This window comes from Typha angustifolia, chromosome 2 (genome assembly GCF_048772165.1).
Source record: "Typha angustifolia cultivar Huaian chromosome 2, ASM4877216v1, whole genome shotgun sequence".
NCBI lineage: Eukaryota > Viridiplantae > Streptophyta > Magnoliopsida > Poales > Typhaceae > Typha > Typha angustifolia.
In genome coordinates, this window is record NC_133240.1 from 7,792,755 (window position 1) to 7,815,136 (window position 22,382).

At 37.4% G+C, this 22,382-nt stretch overlaps 4 protein-coding genes across 6 annotated transcripts; 3 read left to right on the forward strand and 1 right to left on the reverse strand.

Moving 5' to 3' along the window:
* The first annotated feature begins 621 nt into the window (after window positions 1-621).
* LOC140776776 (catalase isozyme 1-like) lies at window positions 622-4,318 on the forward strand. The gene is made up of 8 exons (XM_073120634.1): window positions 622-762; window positions 972-1,068; window positions 1,360-1,637; window positions 1,913-2,689; window positions 2,817-2,906; window positions 3,581-3,648; window positions 3,750-3,843; window positions 3,987-4,318. Exons 1-8 carry the CDS (start codon window positions 748-750, stop codon window positions 4,044-4,046), a joined length of 1,479 nt encoding a protein of 492 aa, XP_072976735.1. The 5' UTR covers window positions 622-747; the 3' UTR covers window positions 4,047-4,318.
* Window positions 4,319-6,573: 2,255 nt separating this feature from the next.
* LOC140775601 (protein NLP5) lies at window positions 6,574-11,582 on the forward strand. Its single transcript, XM_073118986.1, has 5 exons — window positions 6,574-6,836; window positions 7,203-8,163; window positions 8,651-8,698; window positions 8,778-9,795; window positions 10,546-11,582. The coding sequence occupies exons 2-5, from the start codon at window positions 7,252-7,254 to the stop codon at window positions 11,370-11,372; spliced, it is 2,805 nt and encodes a 934-aa protein (XP_072975087.1). The 5' UTR covers window positions 6,574-6,836; window positions 7,203-7,251; the 3' UTR covers window positions 11,373-11,582.
* Window positions 11,583-12,958: 1,376 nt separating this feature from the next.
* Window positions 12,959-15,097, forward strand: LOC140768243 (glycosyltransferase family 92 protein RCOM_0530710). The gene has a single exon (XM_073108453.1). It carries the CDS (start codon window positions 13,189-13,191, stop codon window positions 14,863-14,865), a length of 1,677 nt encoding a protein of 558 aa, XP_072964554.1. The 5' UTR covers window positions 12,959-13,188; the 3' UTR covers window positions 14,866-15,097.
* Window positions 15,098-18,291: 3,194 nt separating this feature from the next.
* LOC140768251 (uncharacterized) lies at window positions 18,292-21,947 on the reverse strand. 3 transcript variants are annotated; one of them, XM_073108467.1, is made up of 2 exons: window positions 21,771-21,947; window positions 18,292-19,416 (listed from the first exon to the last, which is right to left on the reverse strand). In XM_073108467.1, exons 1-2 carry the CDS (start codon window positions 21,785-21,787, stop codon window positions 18,549-18,551), a joined length of 885 nt encoding a protein of 294 aa, XP_072964568.1. In that variant the 5' UTR covers window positions 21,788-21,947; the 3' UTR covers window positions 18,292-18,548. The 3 variants fall into 3 exon arrangements, with proteins under 3 accessions (XP_072964568.1, XP_072964583.1, XP_072964575.1); XM_073108482.1 differs by having other exon boundaries at window positions 18,292-19,108; window positions 21,771-21,946; XM_073108474.1 differs by having other exon boundaries at window positions 18,292-19,330; window positions 21,771-21,946.
* Between the last annotated feature and the right edge of the window lie 435 nt (window positions 21,948-22,382).

A 22,382-nucleotide genomic window follows, 5' to 3' on the forward strand; every position in this document is an offset into this window, starting at 1 on the left:
CTTAACCCTATAAAAAATGCACTCCATAATTTGCAAGTTAATTCCACTTTATAATTACATTAGCAAATATTGACTAGATTTTAGGTATGCATTATATATTTAAAAAAAATGCACATTGCTTATAAAGATGTATACATTCCACTTAAACAAAACCTGCTCTCTTTCTTAACTTTATCTGCACTGTAAAAGTAAAATAGCTCTTGTTTTACTGGGAGCTTTTACAATTTAATTATATTATATTTTTTATAATAAAAATAAATATAATTATATATACGGTACACGTAAAATTTTAATAAAATTATATTAGAGAGGCTTTTGCAATTCAATTATATTTATTTTTTAATTTAAAATAATATAATATATGTGTGTTTGATTATAATAAAATATACTGCCGATAGAAAATATATATATACTCAATTTTATATGGTATATTACAAAATTTAATATAATTAAATTGTAAAAGCCGTTCAGAAGAGCATGTTTGCAATTTCGGATTAGTTTTTCCGAATATATACGAAACGAATTCTATTATAGAGCTAATTGCAAATAAAAGAACTCGAAGGGGTGTATATGCAAAACTTCTCGGTATCATCCCTCGATCGCAGTCGTGCCGATCTCTTTGCGGGACCCAGAGATGTCACAGAAAACGGCGCAAATTTGTCCTTACTCTATCTTGAGATTTAAGCTAAAGAGTCATCGTTCTAAGAGAGAGCCCCAAGATAGGAACAGGAGGAATAGAGATCGGCCATGGATCCTTACAAGGTACCATCTTTTCCTCGTTCCTCCCCTCTAAAACAACTAGATACTTTTAGGCCCTCGAAGGTTTTCTTTGGGCTACTACGCGTTTGTGTTTTGAGTTTCAGATGATCTAATTATTTTGTTTCCGGTGGAGTTTTATGATCGAGTTGGTTTGATGTTTTTAACTGAATCGCTGTGCTCTTTTTTCTTTCGATTTTTTATTTTTATCGCAGCATCGCCCATCGAGTGTGAACAACTCCAATTTCTGGACTACTAATTCCGGCGCGCCCATTTGGAACAACAATTCTTCCCTCACGGTCGGATCTAGAGGTAAAGAAATCGGATTTTAGCGACAGATTCACGAATTTAATTGATTGTTACAAATGAAAACCCCTTTTTTCCGGTTGTTGCGGTGGGTGGGGTGGGTGGGTGGGGGGGTCAATTTTGTTTGCTTTCTCATAGATTAAAATTATAATGAGGTAATTTACATAATGTTTAGTGGGTTTCTGTACAATTTTATGGAGATGGCTATATTAAAATTATGAAGAAACAATCTGTGTATGAAATTATCATGGTCTGATTTTATTTATTTATGTATTTGTGTGTGCTTCCATTGAACAGGACCTATACTCCTTGAGGATTATCATGTGATTGAAAAACTTGCTCAGTTTGATAGGGAACGCATCCCTGAGCGTGTTGTTCATGCTAGGGGAGCTAGTGCCAAGGGCTTTTTTGAGGTGACTCATGATATTTCTCACCTTACCTGTGCTGATTTCCTTCGAGCACCAGGAGTCCAGACTCCACTAATTGTTCGATTCTCTACTGTTATTCACGAGCGTGGGAGTCCTGAAACCTTGAGAGATCCACGTGGTTTTGCAGTGAAATTCTACACCAGAGAGGTAAAGTTTGGATCATCATATGCATATGCTCCATTACAGTAGGTTGCACTATCGATTTAGGAATTGATTTCTTCTATCATGCACTAAGTCACCTTTTCTGCTTCTTTCATATTTATATGGTTTCTTATGTTTCTAGAACTTACTTATATCAAGCTATAGATCTGATCTGAAAGTAGATTGCTTGTTTCATTGGAGCAATTTGAACCAAAAGGCTACAATATTTTTCAAGTGTTAAATTTCGTTTCTGTCTCATGTGTTATGTCCTATTGTTCCAGGGTAACTTTGATCTTGTTGGAAACAATTTCCCAGTGTTTTTTGTCCGTGATGGAATGAAATTTCCTGACATGGTCCATTCTCTTAAGCCAAACCCAAAGTCCCACATCCAAGAAAATTGGAGAATTGTTGACTTCTTCTCACACCACCCTGAGAGTTTGCACATGTTCACCTTCCTATTTGATGATGTTGGTGTTCCTGCAAACTATAGGCACATGGAAGGTTTTGGTGTGAACACTTACACTTTAATCAATAAGGACGGAAAAGCTCATTATGTGAAGTTCCACTGGAAACCAACGTGTGGTGTGAGGTCCTTGTTGGAGGACGAGGCTGTGACTGTTGGAGGCAGTAATCACAGTCATGCTACCAAGGATTTGTATGATTCTATTGCAGCTGGAAACTATCCAGAGTGGAAGCTTTTCATCCAGACCATTGATCCAGAACATGAAGATAAATTTGACTTTGACCTGCTTGATGTCACCAAGATCTGGCCAGAACATATCATTCCTCTCCAGCCAGTTGGGCGAATGGTTTTAAATAAGAACATTGATAACTTCTTTGCAGAAAATGAACAACTTGCTTTCTGTCCAGCAATTATAGTGCCTGGAATTTATTACTCGGATGATAAATTACTTCAGACGAGAATTTTCTCTTATGCTGATACTCAGAGGTACCGACTGGGGCCAAACTATTTGATGCTTCCAGTGAATGCACCAAAATGTGCTCATCACAATAATCACCATGACGGCTTTATGAATTTTATGCACAGGGATGAGGAGGTATTTGTCCTTCCAATTTCTTTCTATTTCGTTGCTTTCAGGATAGTTGGAAAGGGATGGCGAACTTAATGTAGTTGTCTAGTTCAAATATGAGAATCCTTTTGCACTCATCTAATGTGGTTTGTAGGTCAATTATTTCCCTTCAAGATATGATCCTGTTGGACATGCTGAGATGTTCCCGATTCCTCCCCGTGTTCTCACTGGGAAGCGTGAGAAAGTAAGTTTCTTAGGATATTTTTCTGCATTGAAATAGTTCTTTGTTGAAGGAATTGCTAGTCCTCGTGCACATTCTTATTCTAAAATTCTTCTGCACCCATCTGTTTGCACTAGTATGACTTCTTCTAAAATACTTGCATAGAATCTGTAAATACTAAATGATTTTTACTGGAGAAAATCTCTTTCATGTTAAGTCTTGAGAATCGGAAAAATTCATATGCCGCCAATGCTCAATAAATTTTTTTCCTTGTCTTATGTTGTTACTTGATTCTATGTTGTCTACATGGTTGTGATTGCCACAGCCTGCTAGGTGCCTTCTCCATTCTTTCCAATGTGAATTCTGTAAAGTGGATGGTATCCCATCCCATCTTAAAATGCACTCATATGATGATTTTTTGAATTACTAAGCTGTTGCTATTATTATGTTCTATCTGTCAGTACAATTGTTATGCATGTTGCTCACCAAGATAGTACATTTATTAGTATGACAATTCATGTTAAACTAGCTTCTTGTTATTGAACCCACTTAGTAGGTGCAAATTACTTGAAGGATTATTTATTATTTTGTTGGTCGCCCCCCTGCCTGAAGTTTTCAGAGTGAACAACCAAATTGGATATGGTTATGCTTGCTTATTTAGGGAGAGACTTTATATTTTTCTTTTGTGGTGAATGCAGTGTGTGATTGAGAAGGAGGATAATTTCAAACAGCCTGGGGAAAGATATCGTTCCTTTGATCCAGCCAGGTTTTTGACTTCTTTCACTCTTATTTTCATGATTTTTTTTTCCTTCATAGCAAATTTCCTGAACTTTGGATCACTTCTTTTTTCCTTCTATTTTCTAATAGGCAAGAGCGTTTCATCCAGCGTTGGATTGAGGCGTTATCCGATCCTCGTGTCACCCACGAACTCTGCAGTATCTGGATCTCATACTGGTCTAAGGTAAATTTCTGTATCTCTTTGAAGATATCTAAGTCTGTATCAGATCGAGTTAAGCTCCAATTGCAAGATTGTGGTAATCAGAACTTTTATACAATTAACATTAAAGGTTTGGTTTCTTGACCTCTATTCTACCGTTGACACAGTGCGACAAGTCTCTGGGTCAAAAATTGGCAACTCGACTCAGCATCAAACCAAGCATGTGAGAAACCAATGGATTTCCATGTCAATCTCAAATGCATGAAAAAATGCCACAATGATGTTTACAGGGGCATACCAGTCCAGAGTCAAAGTGTGCTATTTTAATAGCGCTATCCAACATGAAAATCTAGTCGAACTTTTTCATGTTGATGTGTGTTTCCACCTCACACTATCAAACATGAATATCTAGTCCAATGTGTTTACTTCCCTATTCTCAACACACAGTTGTTCTGTACTGTTGTATTATAAGTGCAATCTCCTTTGCTTGCCTCCCTCATGACATTATGCTTCATGTGTTTGTGGTATTCTGATTGGGCATCTTGATTCATGATGTTTTCTCTGTCTTTTTTCTTGCTCTGTAATGTTAGTAGAACTATTTATAGAAGTTGTCACACTCAGATTATAATTAATCCAGTTTCCTTCCTCTTTATAAATGCGAAGGTTTGCAACAATTTTGTAGGTTGCCCCCTATAGACAACTAAAATTGTTAAAAGGTCTGGAAGAATAAGTAGAAGTAATTAAAATAATCCTTTTATATTTGGGTTAATTATACTTAGGCAATGACCATACTACTCATATAATATATATTTTTTTATTGGAAAAATATAATAAATACTTAATAGAAGGGATCTTTCAGAATTTAAAATAGTTAAAAGGTTAATATGTCACAATAAATAAATAAATAAATGGGTCTATATGAAAATGAGCAATAATTTTTCTTTTCTTAAGTTCGAAGACTAGATATATATTAGACAAGTGATTAACTCTCCCTAAATATATATATACTTAGGTTCTATCAAATTATATATTATTACATCAAATTAAATGGCACTAAGATAACACTCTATATTATCGTGTTACTGAGTTGCACCAGGACATAATTTCATTAGTTTTCTTAAATAGAAAAAGTAAAGGCGACCAACATAACTAAAAAGATGAAGAATGCTGTAAGTCTTTTTTAATTAAAAATTAACGATGTAAATATTAGAATCAATTAATTTATTACTGGTGCTAATACTTTTTTTTGCCTTAAGCAAATTGTTAAAGACTCTTAACTATTTTTTAATTTGACTGCTTAATTTTAAAATATAGAACCGTAAGTTCAAAAAGATAATAACCAATCATTTAAATTTAAATTTAAATTTTATTTGTATTATTTTGCATTCCTTGTGGTTTATACTAATGTGAAAAATTGGATGGCAGGTAATAGTCTCCTTTCATTTGTTTAGGAATAACCTTTTTTCTTAAATTTTATAATACAATCCTTTATTCCAAAATAACGGCTATTACAAAATATAAATACTATTTATCAAATTATATCTTATATTATATACTAACTCAATTACTAATTTACTCCATGATATATATATATTTATCATATCACCCTACTATATATCAAATAAAAAAATATTTATTCTAAATTTATAAAAAATAAAAATATATTTTTTCTATCTCTTCCTTTAGATAATTACTATACTTTTATTCCTGAATATAAAATGATTAGTCATAAAATAAAATTCTTATTTGAGACAAACAAATAAAAATATATATTACATAATTGCCCTTATTCCAAGCATCACATTAGTGTGAACCATGGTTTGATTTTAGGGGATCATATATAATAATAATAAAGTGATTCTCATTAAAAAAATATGAGTTTTTGACCAAACTAACCCTCTTTAAAATTTATTTTCTCAAATAGAACCTACGTCAACTTAATACCAAAATGAGTAAATTCTACGTGTAAAACACCGATAAATTTAGCATTTTATTTGGCCAAAGTAAAAGACTAATCATATTAAGTTTTATATGAAAAAATGCTGAAAAGTTGAGCGTTTTCTTAAAAAAAAACTAAAAAAATAAATTTAAAAATATAATTTGGAGGAGCTCCAGTAATTTTTATTTTGTGTGTGTGTGATTTTGAGCATCTTCGAGAAATAACTATGTTATTTTGATTTATAAATCTATTCAATATTTTTACGATGATATATATTTTATAACTAAAAATAGATAATCAAATATAAATGTACCACAATTATAAACTTTTTTTTATACTTTTATTCATATCTTTCTTATTTAGTATTTTCAATAATAAAACACTTGCTTTCCAACGTTTTATATGCATATACTTTTTCTAGTAAATCCCCGAATTATTTAGTATTTATTTTTTTAATAAAAAATTAATTATAAATACGTTTATTTTAAAAAATATTGATCTGATTAATATTTTATTTTCTAATTGGATAAAATATTTAATAATTTAGCATTTTATTTGAGGTACAGTGAAATTGAAACCCTTGCTATTAAATTTAGGGGGTAAACTATTTCAATAAATAAAATTAAAAATAGGTCTAATTGGTATTAAAAAAAAAAAAAAAACTCTTGGAAATCTATTGGCCCCTTCTTCGATCCAAACGTAGACAGAATCTAACCTGCCCCACCACGGGACACGATAGGTCAGCAAAGTAGGGACCCAATCATTGTCCTCTTCTAAGAAACCGCCTGTTCGATTGCTCTAGCCTCTCCTTCTTGACCCTGCCATTCATTCATTGTATTTGAAATTGGGAAGAGAAGTTTTTCTGATACTTGAGAATCCACCTCTTCCACACAACTCAATTCTAATATTAGTTTGACTTTAGTAAGAACTGGGATTGGTTGGAAGAAGTATTATTTTATCTGAGGTGCATCAGAGAGAGACCGCCTATTTGATTCCAGGATTCAGCAGAGATGCTTTTGGGAATGAACAAGAGGAGAAGATCCATCTCATAAGTAGAGTCCAGAGAGGAGGAAAAATAGTAAGTTGGTTGATTCCTTTCTTACACTTGCTCTGGGTTTCTACTGCAAGATTACCCTGATGGAGTTTTGGCCAGCAAAAGCCCTTTTGGCCTTGGTTTCAGAGTGAAAAAATAAGAGAGATTTCGGAAACTAGCTTTGTGCTTCCTTTTCTACTGCTCTTTGCTGAGATGATAGGTTTTTATCTGTAGTTCTGGCTTCCTTAGATCATGGTTTGTGGATGGGGGAAATCAAGCCAGTATTGGTGTTGCATTTCATTTCTACCATCGGATTCTTAGTACCATTTTAGCTTCTTTCTGTCTTCCTTCTATCTGTTCTTTTTTTATTTTGGGGTTGGGGGTGGATCTTATATGATGGTTCTTTTATAGGTATTGATATGGTCGAAACTGTTTGATGACATTCTAAAGAAGTTTAGTCATGGAGGAGGGTCCTCAGGCTGGTAGCTCATCAGGACTGGCTCTCTCGAATGGCTCAGTGGATTTAAACATGCTAGATAGTTTTCTATTGGGAGATGGCTGGTTGGAGTTCCCGAATTCTTCTGATGCCTTGCAAATCGATACCCCTCGGTCGATAAATTCCTTGGATTCATTGCTGAACTTTTCACCTCTTTTTGAAGTCAGCGATAGTGCGGATCCTGTGCTCCTGGAAAGTAATAGCCAAGTTGATACACAAAGGTCAGCTATGCCTGCAAATCCACTAATAGGCGAAACAAAAATGGAGGACTTTGATAGAACACAAGTACTTGATTCGAATACCATCAAGCAAGTAATGTACTCGGATCAGCCATGCGAATTGGAAAACACCAGCTCAAGGACTGATCTTGGAACTAGTTGGTGGATCCAGCCGAGCTGCTCCACTACTACTGTAAAGGAGAGATTCATGAACGCTCTAAGTTATATTAAGGAGACCCAAATAGCTGCTAATATTCTTGTTCAGCTATGGGTGCCTATAAAGAGCGGAAACCAACTCGTTCTGACGACTTGTGGCCAACCATTCTCGCTTGATCCCAACTGTGAGAAGCTTGTGCATTATAGGGAGGTATCCACAAATTACCAGTTCTCAGTCGAATGGAGCTCAGGTGGGAAACTGGGCTTGCCTGGAAGAGTCTTTTTGGCAAAGTTGCCTGAATGGACACCAGATGTTCAATTCTTTAGCAGCTATGAGTATCCGCGTCTTAGTTATGCTCAACATTTTAATGTTCGTGGATCGGTAGCGCTTCCTGTGTTTGAACAAGGCAATTGCTCTTGCCTGGGTGTTGTGGAAGTTATCATGACCATGCAGAAGACCAATTACACTTCTGAATTAAATAGCATCTGCAGTGCTCTCCAGGTTCAGATACATCTTGTCCTTCTGATTCTATGTACTGTACTCTCATATATAATTCCGCCATACTATGTCTCATGTTATTTGTACCATGCATGCAATATATATGTTGACTCTAATGCTGTAAATTGCTGCTGTTTTCCTTTCTACTTTCCTATGCCTGACTCTTCCCCTTTATAATTCCTGAAAGTACTTTTATCTTCTATTGAGCAGAATTATTTTCTTATGCTAGTTTCAAAGAGGAAACCTTTGGCCAAAATCTTAGGATATAGGACTTAGGTAGCCATGCTTCATTTATATTTAAGATACTTTTCATACTTTTAAAGTTTTGCATTGTTGATCCCAGATAACTGCCAATATAGTGTATGCATGATTATAACTTCTTCTGTGAAGAATGTAATATTTGGATGGTAATAGAAAATGCAAGACATGGTCAAATGGTGGCAATTTTTTTCTTTTTCTAGATTTTTGCTAAATGAAGCTATTATTTCAGGCAGTTGATCTCAGAAGTTCTGGAGTTTCAAGTATTCCTCATGTAAAGGTGAGCTGACATGCCACAAATTGAGATAGGAAATCCTTTATGTTTACTCAAGTAATGAGAGTAATTATTCCTTTTTCAGATAAATAGTGCGTCCTACCAAGCTATTCTACCTGAGATACTAGAAGTCTTAACTGCCGTTTGTAAGACGCACAAACTGCCATTAGCTCAAACTTGGATTTCATGTGCTCAACAAGGTAAAAGAGGCAGCCGACATTCCGATGAGAACTACAAGTACTGCTTCTCTACTGTTGATGCTGCATCTTATGTGAATGACCCTTCAGTTTTAAATTTTCACGAGGCATGCTCTGAACATCACTTGTTAAGAGGACAAGGTGTGGCAGGCAGAGCTTTCATGACAAATGAACCATGTTTTTCGTCGGATATAGCTTCTTCCAGTAAGTCAGAATATCCCCTGTCTCATCATGCTAGGATGTTCAATCTAAAGGGTGCAGTTGCAATCCGCCTGCGAAGTACTCTTACTGGGACAGCTGACTTTGTATTGGAGTTCTTTCTACCCACTAACTGCATAGAATTTGAGGAACAGAAGCTGATGCTTGATTCATTGTCTAGCACGCTACAAAGTTTTTGCCAGACTTTACGTGTTGTTACATCCAAAGAACTGGAGGATGAGGCTAACTTAGAAATAAGCGAATTGAATTCATCCAATGCTCCTTTTGATATGCATGTTTCTAATGAAGTTCAAGGACAAGAAATTATTGACCACTTTTCAGTTAGAAATTATATGGCAGAGCCATTCGTGGAGGGATCATCTTGGATCACGAGTTTACTGCAGTCCAAGCAAAAAGAACCAAGTCTTTTGGAATTTGGTAAGAATGAAATTGGAGGATTCACTGTCTCAACTCATACTAGTAAGTTAGAGGGGCTACTACCTTCAGAAAAGGTATTCACAGAGTTTAGTCAGCTTCACCAGGATTTGGTTAAAAGTAACAAAGAATCCATAAATGGTATTCACAGCTTTCAAAATTCTAGGAAAACAAAAGAGAAAAGACAAATGAAGACAGAGAAGACTGTCAGTTTTCAAGTTCTTCGACAATACTTTGCCGGTAGCCTGAAGGACGCTGCTAAGAGCCTTGGAGGTTAGTGGTGTTCAATACCAAATAGATCCTAGATACAACTGTATTTTTATGTATTTTTATTTCCGTAAATATTAAACAAAATGTAGGCATGTAGCAGCATTATATGTTATATGGTCTGTATGACGGTGAATAACAAATGGGACTTATCGTCTGCTTGATAAAATTAAACTTCAATCCGACAGTCATATCTTGTTATAATATATTTCAGTATCATTTCCTCGAGTGATATCACTGTATAAATAAAGACAATTGGTCATAGTCATAGGGGCGATACTTACTTCAGTATGGATGAATATCAAAACATAAACCTAGAACATGTTGGAAGGATACATAAAAATATAGGATGCTGTTAGAACATTAATTATATAGATGCTGTTTGGTCTAGTGCAACAGATGGACTATAAGGATCTCATACATGAACTTTTAGTTAATATAACCATGTGTATCAGTATTCATTTCATGTAGAATATTTTTTTCACACTGTTGAATCTCTTTTTCTTCTTGGAAATGGTTCAGATGTTCTTGAAGCACTCAGTGTATACTTTCCCTCTGATTGTAGAAGATTTTGAAGTGATGAATGCATTTTTTTGTGATAATTTATATCATTATCTCTAATTGTTTCATGCCACTATGAAAATTTTCAGATATGTGAATGGCCAAATTCTTAGTGCATTAATTTATTAAACAACAATCTCATGTCCTCGAATTTTGACTTTCTTTTTTCTCTCTAAACCTTGTTCTCTTTTCCAGTGTGTCCTACAACTCTGAAGAGAATATGCAGGCGGCATGGAATAGCACGCTGGCCATCACGGAAGATAAAGAAAGTAGATCACTCATTAAAGAAGTTGCAGCTCGTGATTGACTCGGTTCATGGTGCTGACATAGAACTTCTTACTTCCCTTCGCAAGAATGTAGCAAAGGCCTCTAAATCAGCTAATAATGTCTCAGGAAACAGAACTTCTCCCCCTGTAAGTGAAAAAGATCATCCAGATGCCACCAAACAGCAACATCCTAAGTCTAGTCATCATACCTCATCAACTTCTCCCTCCCCGACGTCAGGCAGCCAAAATTCTGCTTCCAGTCGCTCTTGTTGTTCTGGGGCTAAGCAGTCATCACAGACTGCAGATCCCCGAATAGAAAATAGTGACGTAGATGTGCATCTCCCAGTACCAGAGGCACCAATATGTCTGACAGGATCTGAAAACCATAAGTCCATTGGCAAGCGTCGTTCTTCTGTAAGTCCACTCTCTTCACAGCATAATGAAGACAAATGCATGAGAGTTAAAGCCATGTATGGGGCTGATAAAGTAAGGCTCAGATTGGAGCCTACTTGGAGCTTCAAAAATATGAAAGAAGAGATCGCCAGGCGCTTTAGTATACCCAATTCTAGTTCTCTGAATCTCAAGTATTTGGACGATGACTCAGAGTGGATTTTACTTACATGCGATGCAGATTTACAGGAGTGCATTCATGTGTCAAGATCAGCTAATGCTCCAACAATCAAAATTTCAGTTCACCTTGTTCCAAACCTTAGCATCAAGGAATCCAGTAACTCAATGCATCTGTTAGAATGCTAGAAAGCAAAGTCTTCAGCCTAGATACTAATAAGTGACAACAGGAGAACAAGCTATAGTTCTGTGAATTTCTACTGTAGATTTCTAGATGGTTCACTCAGGATGTAGCTCTTAGTGCAGTGCTCTCTATTCTGTTAATACTGACTGAAATTGTACTGAGAGCAAATGTAAATAAAACATTCATTTTGACTTGAAAGCATTAGTGATCTAGTGAGGTTTATAGGTTACAAACTGTGAATCCATATTGACAAAATGATACTTGGTCAAATCACAATTAGTAAGCATTCAGATAAACTCATTAAGATTTCGATCCAAAAATATCGCTATCAATTATTGGTGTTGATATTTTTTCACCATAAACAACTTGCTAACTAAATTATTCATGTCACCATCAAACCAGAATATAGTTATATTATCTTTTATGGGGTAAAGCATAATTTACCCTAAACTTTATCATTAAGAATATAGTTAAATTATCATTAAGAATTACACACGGAAGGCACCGAGCACAACAGAATGAGATCTTTTTTTCCTTTATAAATTCTGGAAAGAATCTTTATGCTGGGTTTGTACAGGTGTGTTATACCCCTTTTTGCCCAATCACAATCTATCCTTCTCCTGGGACCCACTTGGACAACAACAAGATATTCGCCTTTGGCTTTCCACATATCCACGTTTGGAATAACCTTCGTTTCGTGTAACTATCCCTTTCTATTCTCCACCTTTATTCCTGGCTGCTTTGCGTACTCCAACTTGCTTCTTTCTACTGCCCGATAACGATGTCGTGCCTCTTGCGTTTGTTGATATCACCGCCGTCGGATGGCGGATGGACGGTCGATGCTGTAAGGATAAGTTCAGATATCCGGGAAAGCTTTCGGAACACAGTATATATAGCTCGATAACGACTCGGATAGCAGCCTGCTCGGGATAAGATATTCCAATGATGTGATGCGGATGGACGGCGAGGATGGATCGTTCTATATCCCATCTGCTTGTCGTTATTTGGTCAATTTTGGTTAGTTTGCGCCACATGATGAAGCTTAGACTTGGGTTCGAAGAGTAGTATGATGCTTGCTAATTAATCCCAGGAAAGTAACACACAACACCCTAAATTTAAGGGAATTCCATTGTCTGAATTTTTTTTTCAAAGTGTCATAATTATGATTAGAATTCTTAGAATGCCCCACTTTCAAACACAAATTTATTACTGAATTTATTATAGAGATACTTACAAAATATTTCCGTAGGTTACTTCAAAGATCAATAGATATACCTAAATGACGAAAATATGATTTTTTTGTTTTCTCAAGGTTTAAAATGTTAAATCTCATTACACTTGGAATTTAATCAAAATCCTCGTGTAACGGAAGATAAATTATTTTTTCTTAAGTAATAATTATTTCCTCGTGTATCAGAATTAAGTTGACCAACAGATGCATATTCTTCGGCAGCGTTGACTGCTCTGCTCCCTCGCAAATCATACGGCAATCGGACACTACTCCTAATAGCAGTCAGGCTTGACGTCGGCCCGAGTCCGACTCGGCTTCTCGTCTATTTCCCCCCCTCCCTCCCTCTCCGAATGGGAATTGTACTACTTTGGTTTTTATAAATACCTACCTAATCAAGAAATCCTCGAGATACATTAATCACGTAAACGGAAACATCCTACTTTATTTCCTTAGCCACCAAATCAAATCCCTTCAACTATAGACCAAGATTCCTCTTCGTTCTTCCTTCTTCGTTCTTCCTTCTTCGTTCTTCGTTCTTCTTCTTGTTATTTCGTTGTCTTCCTCGCTTTCTCACTTTGTTTTTGGGAACCATGCGACTAAGGCTGCGGACGACGTCACTATTCTCACTCCTTATTCTCTCCGTCGTCCTCTTCGTCGCCTCCATGTCCCTCCACGTCAGCCGCGACCTGCTGTCATCCTCTACTCTCAACTCAATCGTAAGTGAGTCCGTGTATATGTCCTCCAGCAGCGCCGTCCGTGAGCTGCTCCACCAAGAGCCGAGCCCCCGAGTGAGCCAGAGCAGGCTGCCGTATCCGGCTCAGGCCGTACTTTTGCCGGATTGGGAGGCGCTCCTCCTCTACCCCCGCGGCGCCGTTGGCGGCGGCGGCGGCAAGCTTCGCTGCCTCTTTAAGGACGGCTCCGCCTCTCCCGCGAGCTCCGCGGGCGTCATCCCAGGCTCCGACCTAGCCGCCTTCCGATGCCCCCTGCCTCGGAGCGTGCGCGGAATCAGGCCGTTCCACTCCCCCCGGTTGATCTGGCCTGGCTCTCCGATCCTCAAATCCGACGTCTGGAATCGCCCCCCGGAGATGATCCGGTGGACGAGACTCGTCTACGAGGCGGTTTCCACCCCCGATGACGTCATCGTCTTTGCCAAGGGCATTAACAACCGCCGCGGAGTGAGCCGCCCAGCCGCCGACGTCAGCTGCGTCTATCTCTCCGGAGACGGCTCCGCCGTAGCCATCGCCACCGCCACGAGCTCCGCCCAGGAGGTCTTCCGCTGCCCCCACCCGCCCAAGGAGGCGGCTTCTGGAACATCCGAGACTCTTCGGGTCTCGCTCTCGATCACCTCGGATCCCGACCCGATCCCCTCGCTGGCCACTTACCGCCCGCCACGTGCCACGCCGCGCGACAGCCGCGCACTAATGTGCGCCTGCACGATGGTGTACAACGCCGCCAAGTTCCTCCCCGAGTGGGTCGTCTACCACGCTGGAGTCGGCGTCGAGCGGTTCATCTTCTACGACAACGGGAGCGAGGACGACTTGGAATCGGTGGTCGCCCGACTCAACTCGGAGGGCTTCAACGTGTCGACCCGCCATTGGCCCTGGCCGAAGACCCAGGAGGCCGGCTTCTCCCACTGCGCTGCTGTAAACCGCGACACGTGTCAATGGATGGGCTTCCTCGACGTGGACGAGTTCGTCTTCTCCCCGGCCTGGTCCGGTTCGGCCGAACCCAACCGGTCCATGCTAACTTCTCTCTTACCCAGTGAGCCGGACATTGGGCAGGTTTCTATCGGCTGCTATGAGTTCGGGCCCTCCGGAAACCGTGTCCACCCGAAAGGTGGGGTCACACAAGGGTACACGTGTCGAAGGCGGGAGGAGCAGAGGCACAAGTCCTTTGTCCAGCTCGACGCATTGGACCGGTCCTTGGTTAACTCGGTCCATCACTTCGGGTTAACGGACGGGTTCGAGACCAAGCGGGTCCCAATCGCGTCGGCTCGGGTCAACCACTACAAGTACCAGGCATGGGCAGAGTTCAAGGTGAAGTTCCGGCGCCGGGTATCGACCTACGTGGCAGATTGGACGGACCCAGTGAACCCCCAATCTAAAGATCGAACGCCCGGATTAGGGTTCAGCGCGGTCGAGCCGACCAAATGGAGTAACATGTTCTGCGATGTGGAAGATACTCGCCTCAAGAACACAACCCAAAAGTGGTTCGCCGCGGCGGTGCCGGATTCCGACGGACGCCGTCGAATGGCTTGGGAATTATGATAGCTAATACCACTTTACCAACACATTAAAAAAGAAAAGAAAAAAAGAATAGGTGATGTAAAGATTCTTTCTTTCTCTCTTTCCTTTTTTTCCCCCTTCTTTTATCCAACTCATTATTTTTGTGACAATTTTTTTGTATATAACATTACGAATTCGATTCATGTAATCGTTGCTGCTACCTGAGTATAATCGAAAAGATACGCATGTTGGCGAGATCTAGCTGTCACTGTAACAGGATATCCATGAGTCCAAGTCATAGATGAGGTGGCCCTTGTCATAACCACTGGAAGCAGACAAGAGAGCCCAATCGAAACAAACTAAGACGGCTACCTGTCCATAATATTTTAAATCAACTAAAGGGGGAGTTGTGGATAGGAAATGGCATTAAGCTACTGTTAATATTCTACGAAAAATAATGGAGAATGATAGAATACGAATTAAATATGGTATTTTTAATATATGATCGTAGAATTGTCAATTTTGTGATGTATTCAATGACTATATATGATGTGTTGAGTTGCTATCAATATTGCTTGACGTTGCCATATATATACATATATATGTATGTATGTATGTATGTATGCATGTGGAAACTGGAAAGGCATATGCATGCATGTCTATATCTGTGACGCACGTATAATACGAGAGAGAGGAGAGGGGAATATAATTTGCAGTTAACTTAGTGAACAGTGATGGCCCATCCTTATTGTTGCTTGTACTTAGTTGTAGGGGTGTTAATATAGTCGGTGGTTAGCGGGTCGGGTTAGGTTAAGTTTGGACCAAATTATTATAACATAAATAATAATACGAACATAAACATCACTCATTTATTAAGCGGGTTAAAAATTTTAAATATGAACATGATTTTTTTTTATTAAATAAATTATAGCTTCATAGGGATTATAAATAGATTATCAAGTAGTATAAGTTATTATAATTAATATAAATTATTCAGGTTATAAGTTAATTTTTTCATATTATAAATAGGTTTTCGAGTTATTTCAAACAAAATTAGTTTAGCGTATCATAAATAAATTAATGTGTCAAATCTTAAACATGTTAAATAGCTCAAAGGTAATAAATTTGAAGATGATCTATTTAATAATTGGGCTAGACGAATTAACCCGTTTATATCCAAATTTAATTAAATTAAAATTAAACAGATTTAAAAATTAAATTATTATATTGAATTATCAATTCTAGTCAACTTTCACCCATCCTACTTGCTTTTGTCTTATATCCAACCTTTCCTCCATAAATATTATGATTCATTGTATCTTGCTATTAAGATATCATTAATACATACATGATCACTTATATTTATTACCTATTAACTCAAAATAGATATAGATCTCATTTAGTCTAAGTCTTAATCATGAATAAATCTGAGATTTTACATATTTTAATAATAAAAAAATGTGTGATAATTTTAGCACACTCCCTCTGCTGAGATAAAATAACATACATAACTTAAAGTTATACATGTCGATCATATTTATATATATTTTAGAGAAAATATAATATTGAAATGGTATATCTAAATAAGAGAGAATTAATTTGCAAATAAGAGAGTCTTATGCACCAAAGGAAGCCATAGTATTACAATGCATCTAATTTTGTATCATGACTTAGTTCATTAACCCAAGTAGTCTCTGATGGGTAGTGTACTTGTTATACCATTTAATTCTCTTGTTGGGTCTCTCTGGGATATAAACTATCATTCAAAATACAAGACTTTCGTATTTAAATCAAAATTCAATTCTGAGAATTTTAAATTTTTTTTTTATCTTCTTTTATAATCTTACACAATGTGGATCATAAATCACAAACATGGACTTTAGTTAATTAGTGCTCTCTAGAATTATGCATGTCTTTTTTCTATCTTAGATATGCTGTCTTACGGCTTAATTTTGATTTAGAGCTTAATTAATGAAATTATACCCTCGATTAACAATGGCGAAATGAAAAGAACAAAAAAGAATAGGGTCAAAATTAGGGCACAGTTTCATAATGAACGTGTTGACTAGTCCAATGGTCAAAAATTAAAGACCCACACGCCAAAAAAAATTAATAATTATTAGGTATAGCAATAGAGTATTAATCAAATCTATAGGTTGGAACAAGGTTCCATCCAGTTTCCTCACTCGTTTTATTGATAAAAATATAATATAAAATGAGTAGGTTCATATTAGCACTCCATCATCAACTGATCTAAGAACTAACTTAATATACTATAGTGTTAGATTTTTTTTTAAAATATATAAATAATTAGGATCAATTACAATTCATATAGATTCTCCGTGACACTTTAATTCTCTCAACTATCTAACTTCTCTTGCTCTCTTCACAATGTTAAAAGAAAATATCAAATATCTAATCTTATTTTTAAGTCGATGTTGAAAGTAGATTATTGAATGAAACACTGCTTAAATAAAAGGGAAGACTTTACGAGGCATATATTAGCTATAAGGTAAGGAGTCAATTCATGGGTCTAGGTGTGATTATCCAAAATAATTATTTAGACAATCATCACCTGTCCAGAAGCTTGTTTAGGAAAATAATTTTGGGGCTCTTCAACCCTGTAGTCCCTGTTGATGCTGCTGGTGATGGACCTGAATTAGGAGAAAAAGAAAAGGAGAAAGAATTATAAGAGGAAATTATTAAAATACAGTGGAGGTGTGACTAAATACTTGTATAAAAGTAATCAAGAAGTAGTCAAAGTATTCCTATGCTAAAAGGTTTGTTACACTAATTTTTTTGATGAATTGGTACAAGATGTCACAAAGTACTTGTTCTGTAGCCAGTTGTAATAACTAGAGGTTTACTTTAGAGGTTCCTCCTTTTCTCCTCTTGTTTTGTATTCATCCAGAAGCAAATCCAACTGTTTCAATTTGTTCATCTGTTATTCTATCACTTTCCAGCTTCAAGACCATTGAAAACAAAGGCGTTTTATGGAGGCAGTTTTTTTTTATAAATGGTTTGCAAAATTTGTTGGCAAAAAAGCATCAAATTTTTGCATGAACTTAGGCTCAGATGTCAAACTATTTAATTTTCTACTAATTACTAATTTTCTATTTAAATTGGATTTTTAATCTTATTTACTTCAGAATTATTATAGGTGATAGTCTACTACTGCTCAAAAATGTTATTAGCTATATTTAATCCTCTTCATTCGTTTACTTTTGCGAGGATGATCACCCCAAAATTTCTTATTCCCCTGTCTGTGACACATTTTGCCACTTCCATAAAACACCAATAAGCATGAAGTAGCATAGATTCTAAATTGCAACCACTAGCAATTGTTAAGATAATTTACTATCCCACCCAGGCAATAGAATCAATGTTTAACAATAAATTGTCATGCAAGACAAGTGATACGATACATAATATGAATAGTAGGAGGTAAAGAATTATAGTCTGTTTAGATAGATTCTACTTCACAGAATCTCTCCATTTGAAACACAATATCTTTTATCTGATAAGGGTACAGGAACTTCTAATGTCAAAATACGCCACTGAATAGAGATTCCCAAGATTCCACAAAATTCCTCACATTATAACCTCTTTGAAGATAAGAAAGAACCATGAAACGTAACAACAACCTACAACCAAGGTTAAGGAAAACTACAAGGTAAGCAGAAAGTTCAACTTAGGGACAGAAAAATTATCTCCTGGAAGAAGCTTCATTGTCTGGATCTAGATTTGGCTCTCCTCACCTCCTCCGGTGTTGATGGAAACAACTCTACGTACCTTGCCCCGATTGTCATCTTGTCCTTACACATCGCCTTCTTTGCTATTTCTGCAGATGGAAACTCGACATACGCTTCGCCAGTAGCTTTCCCATCTGGGCGGCAAGCAATGTGCACATTGTCCTCACTCAGCTCAAAGTCCCCAAAGAACTCTATGATGTCAGACTGGGTCGCGGAGTATGGAAGCCCACGAAGCTTAAGGACCTCGGTGTACTCCATCTGGTCTTTGTCCTCGTAGGATTTCTTAGGTCGGGCAGGAGGTGAGCTTTGACGGTATTCACTATCAAAGGCACCCCCATGATTCACCTCCGCGGCAATTGCACTGTAGTACTCATGCTTCTTGCACCGAAAGACCTCGACATACCTCCGCCCCATATTCTGCCTGTCCCTCTGGAGAGCAAATTCTGTTTGCATTTGTGAGGGAAAAACAACAAAAGCCTCACCAGAGAAACGCCCATTTTTGTGAACCAGTAAACAATCCACAATGTCCAGTCCTGCAAAGAACTTGTAGATATCAAGGTCATCACAGTTGAAAGGCAGTCCTCTGAGACGAACCACAGGAAAGTTGTATAAGCTGCCGCTAGCTCCGCTGTAGCTGCCGCTGTAAGGCTGATAGAAGCTACTGGTGCCTATCCCACCGAAATAGGGGTTTGATTCCATCATCCTTGGCCTCTTCGAGCCAACATCGTAGCCATCTGAAGCACTCGCACCAGTCACTGCGAAGTAGGGATTTGATTCCATCATTCGTGGCCTCTTTGTTCCCTCGTACCCGTCCGAAACCCCCCCGCTTCCCATCATTGCCCTTCACATTATTCAAGACATCCCAAGAAAAGGAGAGTACCCCCCACACTCAATTCCCATTTAATAAATTGACCCAACCCAAGTAAACTCAATTGTACTATCGATAAATTAGCAGTAGACCCTAAAATTGTTTTTGGTGATACAGAAATAACAGGCCCCCTTATATCAGGAACATCTAAAACTAGCAAAAACGTGCTAACCAAGAAGTACCCATAGCAGATGATGTGAGAGAAAAACCACACAAGCACCAAAACAAACACGTTTTCCAACTATCTACAGTCAAAATATGCCTGGTTCCAACAACATGCCATCAGATATCTAAAGTTACTGCATGCAGTGACACCAAAAAAGTACTCTAACAAATGCAGAAGATAATAAAGAAGCAATGGGACAGGCATAACCAGGTTGCTGCAATTAAGGCAACTGAGGTCACAATAATTATCTGAAACAAATAAGTGAGTCCACAGTTTGCGTGGCATGAGAAGGGATAACGACATCTAAAGAGAGATCCTACTTGAGACCTGCATTGTACAGTATCTTCCTTTTTCCAATTGACCCATGACAGAAGTTCAGTTTCACACTGTCACAGTTTCTAATGGACATCCAGATTGCATATACGCCAGGAACCTTGAGGCATTGAAGATCTTTCACTTTCTCACTCTCCTATTTGTCAGCAAAACATTCCTCTTAATTTTATGTTCTACCCATTCCTTATGACAAAATAATCAGATAGGAAAAATTAGTTGGTCATCCAAAAACCATGCAAAGATACCAATCTCTTTTCTTTGCCTTTGTTTGGTATTAGTTGCCTTGGAAGTAGTCAAATGTTACCTTTTGAAGACAACTATGTATACAAGTTGAAGCACTTTCTTACAAGCAGTAAAACTCCTATGCACTTGAATTAGTATATCAACATAAGCTATTCTATAACTGTTTTTGCATCAATAATTCTTTTGCCAATTCAAAGAATTGTTAATATTTTAGACTTCAAGCATCTCCATTGAGAAACTTTCTTAGGGATATTTTAATTATCAAGGTAAGCTCTTATTAAGTATTGACATATTAGAGGACTTCAAGTAATTGATTCTATGCCTCCACATGCTTATCATCATGCGAATAATCACAACATTTTTTTGGTCTACTAGAAAAAACCTAAGGTACTATTTGGCACATCAAAGCAAGATAAAGATTCCCTTTCCTTTAATATTGTCTTATGTTCTTGTGTTCAACTGATGCAACTGCAACCTTTTATTCCTTTTATAGAAAGTGCTTGAGGATGAGACCGGGTCCAGCTCTATGAAAATCCAACAAATATTCAACTCTAAGATGTCAAAGCAACCATACCCAAATTTGAGGTATTAGTTCCATTGCAAATTTCAGATGGGCCTTTTGTGTCAACATTCAAGCTTTTATAATATCTAAATTTTAGTTTTGAACAACTTAATATGACTTCAAGCTTTTATAGGATTATAGTACGTTCCATAAAATTGACTGTGTTAAGCAATTTCATGGTACTAAAAGTGGATGCTCAAGTACGGCATTAACATCAATTACCATCATGGTATTGAAAATCACCATACAATAAAATATTTGGCCTTATTTGCTTTGAATTCATGGACCATCCCTTGAACTAGTTTAGAGACCTCTAACTTGGTTTAGTAACTAAACATCTTTTTATCTTTTTTATATCTAACCAAGTTCACTCTTAAAAAAAATCAAGACTAAAAAATAAAACTAACTAATCAAATTCGGAGCTCAGTCTCAAACCGAACAAGGCCTTACATATCAAATGTCCTACTAAGAAGCCAATCTATTGTAGTTACTTGCATCTAGAGAGGACAACATCTCCTAACTAAAATTTAGATTCTACCATCTCTTGGAAATAAAGGGTGAAAAATGAGAAATTTGAGACTTCACTATGTTTCCCTCCAACGAACATAATTTCAATGCCGATTAAGTTTAAAAGATCCTCCATAAGCTGCAATATTCAACAGAGAAACTGGAATCCTGAAAAACAACAATCTATCCTTTTATCTAAAATTGGCTGCCCATTCAAAACATACTTTTTATTGAGAAGCTACAATTCGTACCTAAAAATTTTCTGGTCCAATAACCCTATAAACCAAGGCCTCAGCAAAATAACGAGAAGAACAATCATGATCAACATCCCTCCGACCCTACCCTTAGCCCACGAATAGTAGCAGCGAGGAAGGTCAAAGAAATCAAAGAACCTAAATTCTAGATTAATACAGCAAATATTCTCCAAAGAACACGACCAAGAAAAATTAATCAACAGATATTATATTTCCATAGCCAAGAACAAGAAAAGTAAAGATTAGGGTTTTCTCGACTTACCCCCTCGACCCGTACATGATCGTTGCCCTATTCGCTTCTGCTCGGAAAACCAGAAGCCGTCGTCGCCGAAGCCCTAGCGTTGAATTCCTTTCTCGGAAGGAGATCAAATTGATCAATAGAATAGGGGAAATGGAGGAACACGCGACCGAGATCGAAACCCTAGTTTCGCGTTTAACAGAACGAGTTCGTCTAGTTTATAAATCGAAACAGGGAGAGCTCATGATCGGGTCGGATTAACCATTACTCTCTCTCGGACCTCCTCAAGCTAACCGACCTACCAGGCCCGATCCGAATGCTAGCGGATCGATAAACTCAGCCACCTCACCCGTTAACCCGCCTAAACTAAAAGAAGTAAGAAGTGTATAGTATTTAATTACTTTAATATTTTCAACATTATAATCATACGACTATTTGTAGCTTAGTTTTGCTTTCTTCTTCCAATTAGTATATTTTGCTCTTCTTTTTTCTCTTGTTATGTTCTTCGTAGTACATCATTAAAAGTTGCATTGCGTTGCAGTGGGCCGAAATGGATTGTATACATATATAATTGGAAACTAATTCATAACTGGAGCTAGTAAAGCTAAGCAGAGTAAATGCAATTCATCTTTCTGA